The sequence below is a fragment of the Rhinolophus ferrumequinum genome, chromosome 11 (genome assembly GCF_004115265.2).
Source record: "Rhinolophus ferrumequinum isolate MPI-CBG mRhiFer1 chromosome 11, mRhiFer1_v1.p, whole genome shotgun sequence".
NCBI classification, from domain to species: Eukaryota; Metazoa; Chordata; class Mammalia; order Chiroptera; family Rhinolophidae; genus Rhinolophus; species Rhinolophus ferrumequinum.
This window is the reverse complement of record NC_046294.1, coordinates 3,373,151-3,384,924: the sequence shown is the minus strand read 5'-3', so window position 1 is coordinate 3,384,924 and position 11,774 is coordinate 3,373,151. Positions and strand designations below refer to the sequence as shown.

At 59.9% G+C, this 11,774-nt stretch overlaps 1 protein-coding gene across 1 annotated transcript; it reads right to left on the bottom strand.

Annotated features, from left to right (window-relative positions):
- Positions 1-403: 403 nt before the first annotated feature.
- FGF3 (fibroblast growth factor 3) lies at positions 404-8,520 on the bottom strand. The gene is made up of 3 exons (XM_033120053.1): positions 8,251-8,520; positions 5,879-5,982; positions 404-1,319 (listed from the first exon to the last, which is right to left on the bottom strand). The coding sequence occupies exons 1-3, from the start codon at positions 8,465-8,467 to the stop codon at positions 957-959; spliced, it is 684 nt and encodes a 227-aa protein (XP_032975944.1). The 5' UTR covers positions 8,468-8,520; the 3' UTR covers positions 404-956.
- Positions 8,521-11,774: the final 3,254 nt, after the last annotated feature.

Below are 11,774 nucleotides of genomic sequence, written 5' to 3'. Positions count from 1 at the left end.
GGAGAGCCGTACCCGGCACACAGCACAGGTGCTCAAGTGGTCCATAGAGAAGCACACAGCTTCACAATGGAGGGAGTTTTTGGGGGCTTTAAACAGAGTAAGCCTCTCTCTCTCTCTCTCTCTCTCTCTCTCTCTCTCTCTCTCTCCACATGCGTGCATGCACACACGTGCACAATACAGATACACCCAAGAACACACACATACTGATGCCTGCAGACACAGGAATTCACACGTATGTGCACACGCACACACACGCACTCCCACGTGCATCAGCCTGTTCTTTCCATCACATGGACCATCAATTGGTTTCAAAAAATAACAACTTTCAAAACCAGGAGATTAAATGCATGTTTAGCCCAATTTCTCAGAATACAGTCTTACAACTTAAAACAGTGATTCGGCACAGACTCTGCTTTCATCACAAGCAAATACGGTTCAAGTAAAAACTGCAAGTGTTTCTTTTTCTTCAGGCTGCATTATAATCTATTAAATAACAACGTAGAATAAAATACTTTAATGTTTCAATTACGCAAACCCCCAAGATGTCCCCCAGCTGTGCTGCAGGGAGGCTCCCCAGTTGGCTAGGATCCCAAACTTCAGCTGGTCTCCCCTGTAGGCCACCGGGTGCCCCTGGGCAGCGCAAACCCACAAGCGTCTTCCTTTAAAGCGGCACTTCCTCGCAGTCCTGGCGTGGCCCCCAGTTTCAGTTTGATTGACCCTTGTTTGAGAGAATCAGGAAGAGCTGGGGATGTGTTCTGTTGGCCCTCGAAAAAGCAGCCAGCCCAGAAGCAGGAAAGGGGGCAGGGACGAGGGGAGAGTCAGTTTTGGAAACCTGCCGTGCTGTGACGGTCAGCTATGAGAGTGGACTCTGCCGGGGACTCTGTCCCCAAGAGTCACACTGCCGGGCCAGCCATGGGTCCAGAAAGCATGAGGCCTCTGCGCCCCTGGGCTGGGGGCTAAGCATGGCCTCCCCGTCTCCTCTGCCGCTGTGCCCGCCGCCGTGGCTGGGCACCCTTGCCCGGGGGCCTGGGCAGGCCACCGCGGAGCCCAGCCCCACTCTGGAGCAGCCGCACCATCTCATGGTCCTTGTGGTCCAGCACACGCGGCAGGAAGAGCGAGGACTTCTGTGTGCGGCGCGTCTTGAAGCCCCTGCGGGGCCGGCCCTTACCGTTGACGGACACGTACCACAGTCTCTCGGCGCTGGGCTGGCGCCGGGCGCCTGGCCCGCTGGGCACCGTCGGGTACAGCCGGGAGGCGTATGTGTTATAACCCAGCTCGTGGATCCGCTCCACAAACTCGCACTCGGCGTTGTAGTTCTCCTGCGGGTGCAGGGCAAGACGCTGTGGTCAGTGGGTCAGCAGTGGGCCCGGCAGGCCACACAGGGGGCAAGGGGCACAGGGACCACCCTTCTCAGCACCTCCCTTGCTCCCTTGCTCCTGCCCAGTCTGGCTGCGTATCCTGCCCAGACACGTGTGCTCTCGCCCTCCACACCCTTGCCCAGGCCGTGCCCTCTGCCGGGTGTTGTCCTTCCTCCCACCCGTGTCTGGTGAACTTGGCCTTTGAGATTCAGCTCAAGTGTCTCTTCCTCTGACGTTTCCTGAGCACCTTGGGAAGCCTGGCTCGCCCTGTCTCCCGTCTCTGGTCCCCCAGCCTCCCACCCTCCTCCATGGGTACTTTGGAGAATGTCCCCAGCACAGGGACAACAGACACAGGGCCTGCCCGACCCAGGTGCCCTAAGTGTCTGCTGGCAGCATGGACGTCAGCAGGACTGGACATTTGGACAAAGGAAGTGGATGGCTCCCCAGAAGAAATCGCATAAACGAGAAAGAAGAAAAAGAACATCAAAAGTGGAAGGAAAGGGTAACACAGCCAGGTTTTTAACAAGCTGTTACAGGTCAAGTTTGGGTCCCAGCTCTGGGCTTTGAACTCAGGGAGTCAGTTGTGGCCTCGCGGTCCCGGCATCCCAGGTTGAAGGAGGGACGGAGCCGCATGGAAGAGAGCCAGGCGCCCAGCTGGACTCGAGCTGGTACATGGCGCAGACCCTGCTCTGAGCGTGCTGTGGCGTCAGTGGCCCCGCCACCAGCAGAGGTACAGGAGGTTGAGGTCATCAGTGGGGATGAATGGAACATCTGTCACCCTGGGACAGGGTGGGGGATGTGGGTCCCTGCCCTCTGGGAGGCGGGCTCTGGAGGGACAGAGGTGAAAACTTGGAGCTGAAAGAGCTTTCCTCACAGGGACCCCTGTGGGGTCTCTGCGTCAGGGGTGGTAAAGAGGGGGTATGCCTTAGGATGACCCACGTGTGGCTTCCATCCCAACCGTAGGTGGGTGGGTACGCCAAGGGCCACTCCCACAGCGCTTCCCTCCCGGCAACGTGCCAAGAGGCCAGGCTGGGGGCAGGGAAAGGTGGGCAGATGGACCTGGCCTCCTTCCCAGGACTGGCCCCAGGGCAGGAGGAAGAGACCCCCGGGGTTTGTCTCTGAGTACAGGTGGCCCACAGGGCCACAGGTCCATTCTCAGAGGTCACAGGCTGGCAGGGGCCAGACCCACAAATTGGGCAATATGTGACCGGAAGAACCAGGAAGGAAAATGTTTAAGCACAGAACACCTAGTGGCGTGGACATCCGGAAGCGAGGGCTTAGGGTGCAGGCAGGGGAGCCCTCTGGCTGAATCGGGGTGGGGGCTGCCTCGCCCCATAAGCCCAGTCCCTCCTCTGTTCCCCGCCTCTCAGCAATGGCTCAGACATTGGGTGCCCAAGAACAACCTCCGCACTTTAGAGATGGGGAAACTGAGGCCCAGGGTGGTGCCAGGCCCCAAATCGCAGAGAGATATGATGCTATTCTGACCTGTGCTGGACCCCTGCATGGCGTGGGCTCAGGGGCCACCTGGGGTGAGTGGGTGGGCTCAGGCAGACTTGCCCACCCCCATGCCAGGCACACTGTAGTACTGTCTGGCTCCCATGTGCCACCGTGAGACGTGTCCTAGGCTCCTCTGTCCTGGAGAAGACATGTCTTCCAGGACTGAGGCCCATCCACCAGGCTGGGCTTTCTCTTTGCAGGGACACTTGGGGGCAATTGAAGGGACACAGTCCTGTGGGCCTCAAAGAGCAAAGGGCTCAGGGCCTCGTGAGGGGTCCCAAGTTACAGAGCCAGGACGGGAGGTGGAAGCAGAAGGCAGTCTCGGCCGCTGCTCTGTGCGCTGAGCTAAGGCACCTGGGTGATAACCTGCGGGTCATGGAGACTTCCTGGCGGCCATGACAGAAGCGGATCTGCATTTCAGGAGACCCCCCAGCATGTACCTAGCATAGACTGTAACAATGGTAAGTGCCCAGGACACTGAAGAATGATGGATGGGCGGATGGATGGAAAGAAGGAAGGAAGGAAAGAAGGAAGGAAGGAAGGGAGGAAGGGAGGAAGGGAGGAAGGAAGGAAGATGGATGGATAGATGATGGATGGATGGATGGATGGATGGATGGATGGATGGATGATGGATGGATGGATGATGGATGGATGGACAGACTGGAAGAGGGAGAGGCTGGAGGCCTGTAGCCTGGTCCCAAGGTTGCTGTGATGGTCCAGGTGGGAGGTGACGAGGGCCTGAATTATAAGGCACTGGCCAAGAGGATAAGGCGAGAGAGGTGAGGGGTGTGGACAGAAGAGGAGATTCAAGAGGTAGAGTCTAGGACTTAGAGACGGACTGAGAGAAGGAGGTGTCCATCGTGACTCTTAGCTAACCTTGAGCTTGAGTGAATGGCGGGTGGGGCAATAATTCAGGCGGGGGGGGGGGGGTTAGGGGCACCACTGTGTTCAGCTGGGGTGTGCTGCCCCCTGTCAGGAGTGTCAGAGCCATCGGGACTTTCAGGGAGTGATCTCAGAAGTCAGATCTGAGTTCACTCAGAAGGGAGGTCAGGCTGGAGTTGGGAGCTGCCAGGGTGCAGTGGATGAGCTGGCCTGGGAGGCGAGATGCAGGCTGACAGCAAAGACTAGGGAACCCACACAGCCGAGAGGCAGGGCCGGGGGGACTGCACTCGCAAGCAAGTTGCCTAGGATGGGGGCACGGGGTGGCAGTGACAGGGTGGCACTGGACTGCCTCACCTCCCAGGTTCCTTGCCCGAGGGATGCTCTGAAAAGTTCCATGCTATCCAGCTAGACCTCCTGGTATCCCCCAGTGAGGCTGGAATCTCTCTTCCTCCTTCCCCAAAGCCAGCGCCACCAGCTCTCAGGGACAGAAGCCGAAGGTGGACTCTGACCCGTTGGGATGGTTCAGGTAATGCTTTCTTTGTTCTGTGTCCCAAAGCCCTGGGCCTGGGTCCCCCATGGAAGACATGTGAGAGTACCTAGGCTTCTCCTCTCATTTCAGTCCTCCCTGCCCCACTGTGAATGTCCCCAGTATGGGCGAAAGGCCCTCTGTGGTCAGTAAGACCTGTCCATCACCACAAGCCAATGAGACCTCCTCCCTGGATGTCCCCTCTGCATAAGGGACAAGTCTGAGGCCATTTTAAGAATAGAAAGTCAGCTCCACTCACGCGGCACCAGGAGGACAGGGCCAGAGGGTCTGGAAAGCCACAGGCCACCACAAGTAAAACTCGGGGTGGCCGGTTAGCTCAGTTGGTTAGAGCATGGTGCTCTTAACAACAAAGTTGCCAGTTCGATCCCCACATGGGGCCACTGTGAGCTGCGCCCTCCACAACTAGATTGAAACAACTACTTGACTTGGAGCTGATGGGTCCTGGAAAAACACACTTAAAATAAATTTTTAAAAGTTAAAAAAAAGACAAGAAAAACTCGGACCGAACCCTGGGACGAGGGCATGTCCTTATAAACCACAATTGGTGTTTGGAGATGCTAGAAGCACATACGGAGGAGGCTGGGCCCCAGCAGGTCCTCCTCCCAGACACAGCTTCTATCATATGGCCCCGGGGTCAGAGGTGCAGTCCAACTTTTGCATTTCCTTTAGCAAAATAACCTGCAATGAAGTAATGCGCATAAGGCGAGTTTTTCTGCAACTCTTCTTGATCACGCTTTGCCTGACTGCAAAGGGGACAGGGAGATGGCGGTGTGTTTCCCCTGCAAACACTGAACGGAGGGACCTAACTGTGGGAGGTGGTCCTTGGGCTGTGTCGTTGAGGTTACGTGTGGATGGAAGACCTTTCATTGCCCAAGAAGGTATCAGCTGAATTGCAAGTAATGACTAGTTGAAAGTAGCACATTTCCTAGTTCTATGTATTTTACTCCATGTATTCCCCGCCCCTACCCTTGGGGAACACACCCACAGAGTCACGGGACCCCTTTTTGTTGTGGAAGCCCAGGCGGTGGATAGACTGGGTTCCAAGCCTGCCTGCCTGCGACACGTCCCATCTCCCTTCCTCTGGGTTCCCGCCTAAGAACTTTCTGCCCTTGGGGAGAACTGGCCATGCCACACCCGGCTTCATCCTCCCCTCGCTCCCAGGAGAGCTATGGGTGAGCCCACAGGGGAGCTCTTGTGCAGTACACACCCTTGGTTTGCTTGGGTCCCCTTATTTCAATGGAAATTTGAGGGACACTCTCTCCCCTATCCTCAGCTACTTTGAGAGAAGAGCAATAGCGGTGACCACAAATGTTTGGAGAAACATTTTCTAATCCAACAGCACTGGACAACATAAGACATGTCTGACTCCCAGTGTGAAACTCCCTGTGGAACACGCTCCAAGTCACTCAAGCTGGCAGCTGCCTCTGCCAAAAACTGCCCAAAGAGCCCGAGGTGTGGAGTCCCCGGGGCTGGCTCATGTCCTCCACGTTCCTGGGCAAAGCACTGCACTGCCCGTGGGCCCTCTGTCCCCTGATGTGATGTCCGGGGAGCTGGCTGCTCCACCCGTGCCTGCCCACAGACAGACTGGACTTACCGAAGCATAGAGCCGTCCCCTCTTGTTCATGCCCAGGTACCGTCCGGAGAACAGCCCCTTGATGGCCACGACGCCCACCTCCACGGCCGTGATCTCCAGGATACCTGGGAAGAGTTGGGAATGCGTATCACTCCCTCAGCCTCCTAGAGCACAAGGGGCAGCGCTGAGCGCCCACGGGCCCTGTCCAAAGCTGAAACACACACCCAAGAGGGGTGACTACGGAAATTCAGGGGAAAAAGAAATTACTGGGCAGGAGGTGAAGAAGGTGGAGCATCAGGAAAGGCTTCTCCAAGGAGAAAAATTCAAAATGGGGCAGGGGTATAACAAAGCTAACGTTTCTACATGCTGACTCTGTGCCAGGTACCCCGGTTTTGCAGGACATGGAGCTCATGGGAGACTTTCGACAGCTTTGCCAGAGAGTTTTCATGAAACTGCTGACATCGTGTGACTTGCCCAAGACCACACGTGTGTTTGAGCTGGAATTCAAGGCAGGGCTGCAGACACCAGTCTGAACTGCCAGTTCTACCGTGCCCATGGAACATGGGAGTAGGGAAAGCTGGGGACCCTGATTCAAGCAGGTTGATAATATAACCCATATACAGCACCTTGAGGGTGTCACCCAAACCCGCTGGCATTGGACCTGCGCGGGAGATAATTACCCAGTGATGTGGGAGGGATACACCCCGTTGGCAGGAGGCCAGGTTAGACCCTGCAACTCACAAAGGGAAGTGGGCAGGGCTCACCCACTCCCCACTGTGGGTAAGAAAGTTTAAATCTCCCCTAACGCCTTTCCTTCTGGACACAAGAGCACTTTTTCGTGGGGACCTGCAACAAAGGCTGGGGTGGGGCCACTGTCCCCTGAGAACTGCTCCAAGGGGAACTGGGGCACAGGGGAACTCTCCAGGGTATGCTTCTCCCCTGCCTGGCCCCCAGCACAGCAGGGACCACAGGGCTCAGATGCGGGCGCTGGAGGCTTGGCTCAGTGTGCGGGGGTGCAGTCTGTGTCCCCGGGACACACGCAGGCTAGGAGGATTCCACAGCGCCCGCCCGGGGACCAGAGAAGCGCGGGACGGTATACGGGATGGGAGCGGGTGCAGGTGCGCGCCCTACTCCGTCTCCGTGCTCCCAGCTTTGGTTGCCCCAAGAATTTTGACGCTCTGGATTCAGAGAGAAACTGGGTGTCCCTGCGAGTCTAGCAGGGCGCTCCCGTGGCTGGGCCCTGCGCACTGGGACGCCTTGGCGACAGCTGGTCTCTACCGTGCGGCTCCAGAGGCGCCCTCCGAAAACGCCCTCACAAGACTGAGGCTTTCCTCGAGGAAGGAGCGGTTTCTCGCCAATGACTTGAATCCACCGCACAGCTTCCTGCACCAGGGCGGAGGCCAAGCGCCGGGCATCTCATCGGAAGACCCCCGAGGCCCCGGCCACACTCCCACGCTCCCCACTGCAGTCCTGCCAGGCCCGGAGCTCGGGTCTCCTGCTCTCCAGCGATAGGAGCCGCATCGAGTCCCTCTGGCTCTGCGCTTCTCGCAGGAGGGAGGCTCGGCAGAAGCTTGGGTCCCGGTGGCCGGAGGAGCCAAACGCTGGAGCCTTGCGGTACTCCGGCTCAAATACAGTCCAGGCCGCGGGTCCTGGCTGCGGGACGGGATGAGGGTGTCTCTGTGCCCCCAGGCCCAAGCGGACGACTCTCGGTACTCCTAACCCCAACCCGAAGCCCCCACCCGGCGGCGGGGGCACCCACCCTGTTGGTCGCTCAGCGGCCAAGGGCGGATGCGGGAGGCTGCGCGTTCTGCCCGGGGAAATGGCAGTCTTATAGGTGGCAGCCGCGGCCGGGGAACCCGGCTCTGCCCGGGCGAGCATCTTCCGCGCGGACGCGGAGGCGCGGGCCGGCCACCTGGGCAGCCGAGAGCAGGGAGGGCAGAGGGGACCGTGGGGCGCCCGGGGTTGGCAGGAGGAGAAGTCGTCAAAATAATAAAGAGGGTGATAAATGCCTTGTCCGGTGCCTTTTCTCCGAACACCTCAAAGGGCTCAAACTTGTCAGGGCCACCGAATTCAGCCGAGTGGGGAGCCCAGAGCCGCCTACCGCGCGCCCCTTCAGACCAGCGGGAGGGGCGGGGGTGCAGACTCCGCCAGGCCAACTCGCTGGGACAGCGGCCAGTGGCTGCCCGCGCCCCCTGCGGACGTAAGCCCTACCCCATCCCAGCTCCTCTCGCGCTCTTCTCCTAGACGTGGAGGAAAACCCGGGGACCCCGGCTGCCTCCCTCTGGCCGCGAGGAGTGGTCCGCTTTCCCCGGCACCCTTCGAGTACCGACCCCTCCTGGGCACCGCTCCTCCCCGGGGACCCGAGCCGCGGCGCCGCGGGACCGGACACTCACTGTAGGCGCTGTTTTCTAGGCTGCCGTTGACGCGGCCGCTCGGGTGCAGCTGGAGGTGGTACTTGGTGGCGCAGTAGAGCTTGCGGCGCCGGGGCGCCCCGCCGAGGTGCTCATAGACGCCGCCGCGGCCGCCCGCATCGCGCCGCAGCCTCGCCCCGGGGCCCGCGGGCCAGCCGGGCTCCAGCAGGCTGAGCAGCAGAAGCCAAATCAGGCCCATCGTGGCATCGCGCCCGCTCCGCGGCGGCGGCGGCTGCAGGCGAGCGTGGCGCCCATGGAAGGGGCGGCGGCGGAGCCGGGCGAGGCGCGTGGAGCCGGCTCCCGCGCCTGGCGGTGCCGACTCCGGCTCCGCAGAAAGGGGGGGAGGGGAGGAAAGAGACGGGGCGGGGGGGGGCGTAGGGAGGAGGAGGAGGAGGAGGAGAGAGAGAGAGAGAGAGAGAGAGGGAGAGAGAGAGATCTCTAATTTTCACCCAGGATCGGGTGAAATTTCTGTTGCTGAGCAAAGCGCTGAAAGAAAAGACGGTTCAGCAACAAAAGGCCGACGTGGTCCCCAGGCGGAGGCGCGGGAGGGGCGGGAGCCCGGGCGGGTGGGGAGCCCGGCGGGAGCGGGGATCCGGCCGGCGCCGCCCGCACACACCGCCGTCGAGCCGCGGCTCCGCTTCGCCGCGCTCCCCGCGCCCCCGCGCGCCCTCCTGGCTCTGAAAGGTCCCTCCCCGCCCCTCCCCCGCCTCCTCCCCCAGACCAATTATGCTTCCGAAAATTATAGACCGAGGCCTCGAGGCGGCCGCCCCAGGCCCTGTCACCCCCTCCCGCCCCCCATCAATCCCCCGGCACAATGGGGACGCCGCAGATGACTGATGTCCGCGAAAACAACTTGCGGGGAAGTCGCGCTGACAAACGCCCATTAGAGGCGGCGCATAATGAAGGGGCCACAGAGGATGGTGGAGGGGAGGGTCTGGGACGCGGGCGCGCGTGGGGGACCCTGGGGTTGTGTCTGCGACCAGAGGTCCCTGCTGGAGCCTGGGCGCTGTCTTCCGCAGCCCAGGTGAGGTGGGACCTGCCACGAAGTGCTTTATCCTGTCTTCGAACCCAGACCTCGCATATCCGGAAGTGCAAGGTTCTATGCACGTCGGGGGCCTCGGAGGGTCCCCCCTAGCGACTGGCCAGAGAGGGTGCTGTCGAGGGAGACTGGAGAGCCAGAGAAAGGGGCACAGAGACAGACAGCCCCAGAGAGCAAGAGACACCGGCACAGAGAGAAAGACAGGGAGAAAGAGAGAATGACAGAGGAGAACAAGCAGCAGAAATGGAGACCAGGAGAGCAGGGAGTGATTCCCAGAGCAAAGCAGGGGAAGTCTGGTGGCCACAGAGACGGGAGAGGAGAGACGAGACAAGTGGCGAGAGGAGCCAGGGGTGTGTGGAAACCCTGCCGCGTGGGTCAGGAGCAGCAGTGTAGACGTCCCTGGATGGCCCATGGACTGGGGCAGGGCCCTGTCCCCTAGGGACCCCAGTGAAGAGGGGGTCTGGAGAGTGTTGGAAAAAGCCACATCCTCACTCCCTTCTCTGGTTCCCCTGGCCTCTGCTCCCCGGCAGCAGCCCCCCCCCCCAGCAGGTATTGACACAGACTCAAGCAAGGGGGGGGGTTGGGACGGGGGACAGACCAGGGACAGGATGGGCCCTGTGGGGTCCAGGTCTAGGCCAGAGGCTTGGCTCTAATCTCAGGGGCTCTGGGATGAGCCGGGTGGGGGGGGGCTGGTGTCCTGCATCTCTTCTCCCTGCATCAGGATTTAGAATCTTGGTCCTTCCAAGGGCGGGGCAGGTATACAGGGCATAGGGGACTCCTTTGAGCACTAGGAGCTTAGAACACCCCATCGGGATGTTTCTCACCACCGTGGCCTAACACAAACAGGCCAGTGTGTCCTCAATGAGCCCACCCCAGCAGGCTCAGTGCCTGAGGTCCCTGGGGGGGCACCGCCGGGGCATCGCCCAGTACCTTAGTCCCTAGGAAAGTAGCTCCTGGCCATCAGAGGCTGTGAACATTCTAGAGACTGGACCCCCCATTGCTAGAGCCCTAGACTCTCAAGGACAGAGCCTGCTTTACTGAGGACAGAGCCCAGCCCCCCAAGGACAGAGCCAAGAGAGGAACTTGCCCACTGCGGCTCCACCCACAGACCTGGCCTGGGACTGCTGGGCACTTGAACTTCTTACGAAAGCACAGAGGGACACAATGAGAGCTATCAATCCCTAAACGCCGATAGCTCTGCTTCTGGGAGTCAGGTAGGTACCTCCTGAGGGGGTGTCAAAAAGAGATGTAGTGTTCCAGAGGGAGAGTGAGCAAGGAATTCAGGGGGGTGGGGGGAAAGGAGAGAGAATAAATTTTAGAGAGAGGGTGGGAGCACGCGGATCTGCTGGGTCAGGGAAGCACAGGGTTTCGGACCCCGTTCGTGTCTAGGCCTCAGCCTCCTTCCCTGACGTCCTTTTGGGAAGACCGGGAGGAGCCAGAAGAATCCTATGGAAGAAACTCTGGGTTTGCAGCCTCGCTTGTGCTCCAGTGGTGCTCCAGGATTACTTTCGATGCTGCCCACGTGGGCCAGCCTGTGCCCGCCTCCAGGTCTGCCTGGCCCTGGGACGGGGAGAGGAGCGGCCCTAGAGCAGGGCTCGGAGAATGGCGGGAAGCCAGGAGGGCAGGGGGTCTACTGGCTTAGTTCGCTGTTGTACCCGCAGCTCCTAGACAGTGCCTAGCACACAGTACCCGCTCAGTACCTACTCCTTGAATGAATGAATGGATGAATGAATGAATGAACGGCTCAGCCACTTCCTTGCCATGTGGCTTTGGCCACGTAGCTTTGCTCTCCTGAGATGCTGGCTCCTCGTGTATAAAAAGCCTCAACTACAGTGAGAGAGTCTCAGTAAAGTTACTGCAGCAAAGGTCCCTGACGCCTGTCGGCGCAGAACAGGCCCAACAATGGGGGACCTCTGTTTACTGTGCAAACTGTGATGCTTTTGAGAGTGAACTAGGGCACTATTAACAGTTACGCTGGGACAGTGGGCACCCATGGCTTCAGGTCCCTTCCAGTGTGTTTTCTGAGGCAGCAAAACTCCCTGGGCTGTGGGTTCTTCTCTTCTCTGGGCCACCCTGAAATCAGTGGGTGTTGTCTAAAACCCAAAGCTGCTTTCCCCCCGCAACCCTGCACCAGGCCCTGCAGCAGCCCCAGCCTTTGCCGGTGTTGGGGAGCACTCGCCCACCCCCATACCCCCAGTCCACTGCCCACAACCTCTCCCTCCAAGGCTCCAGTCCTCTGTTCACCCGCCCACTGAGGCCCTCATCTTCATCTAACTCTCCCCGACCCCCCATCTTCCCTGACCCAGGAAGCCCCCTGCCCCCGCCCCCCAGGGCCTGGGCTTGGCTCGGGACATTGGACATTGCTGGGCTGCCAGGTCTCAGAGGCTCCGTCCCAGCTGAGGGAGGGTACCTAATTTCCTGGCATCTTCCTGGCAGGGCAGGGAATCTCATTCACGAAGCCCTGCTT

What these genes read in the sequence shown, in the direction of transcription:
- FGF3 (XM_033120053.1), bottom strand. Translation starts at nt 8,467, where the DNA reads ATGGGCCTGATTTGGCTTCTGCTGCTCAGCCTGCTGGAGCCCGGCTGG. An exon ending in CCTAGAAAACAGCGCCTACA is followed by an intron (nt 5,983 to 8,250) that starts GTGAGTGTCCGG and finishes AACTCTTCCCAG; the next exon opens with GTATCCTGGAGATCACGGCC. An exon ending in GGGGACGGCTCTATGCTTCG is followed by an intron (nt 1,320 to 5,878) that starts GTAAGTCCAGTC and finishes CTGCACCCGCAG; the next exon opens with GAGAACTACAACGCCGAGTG.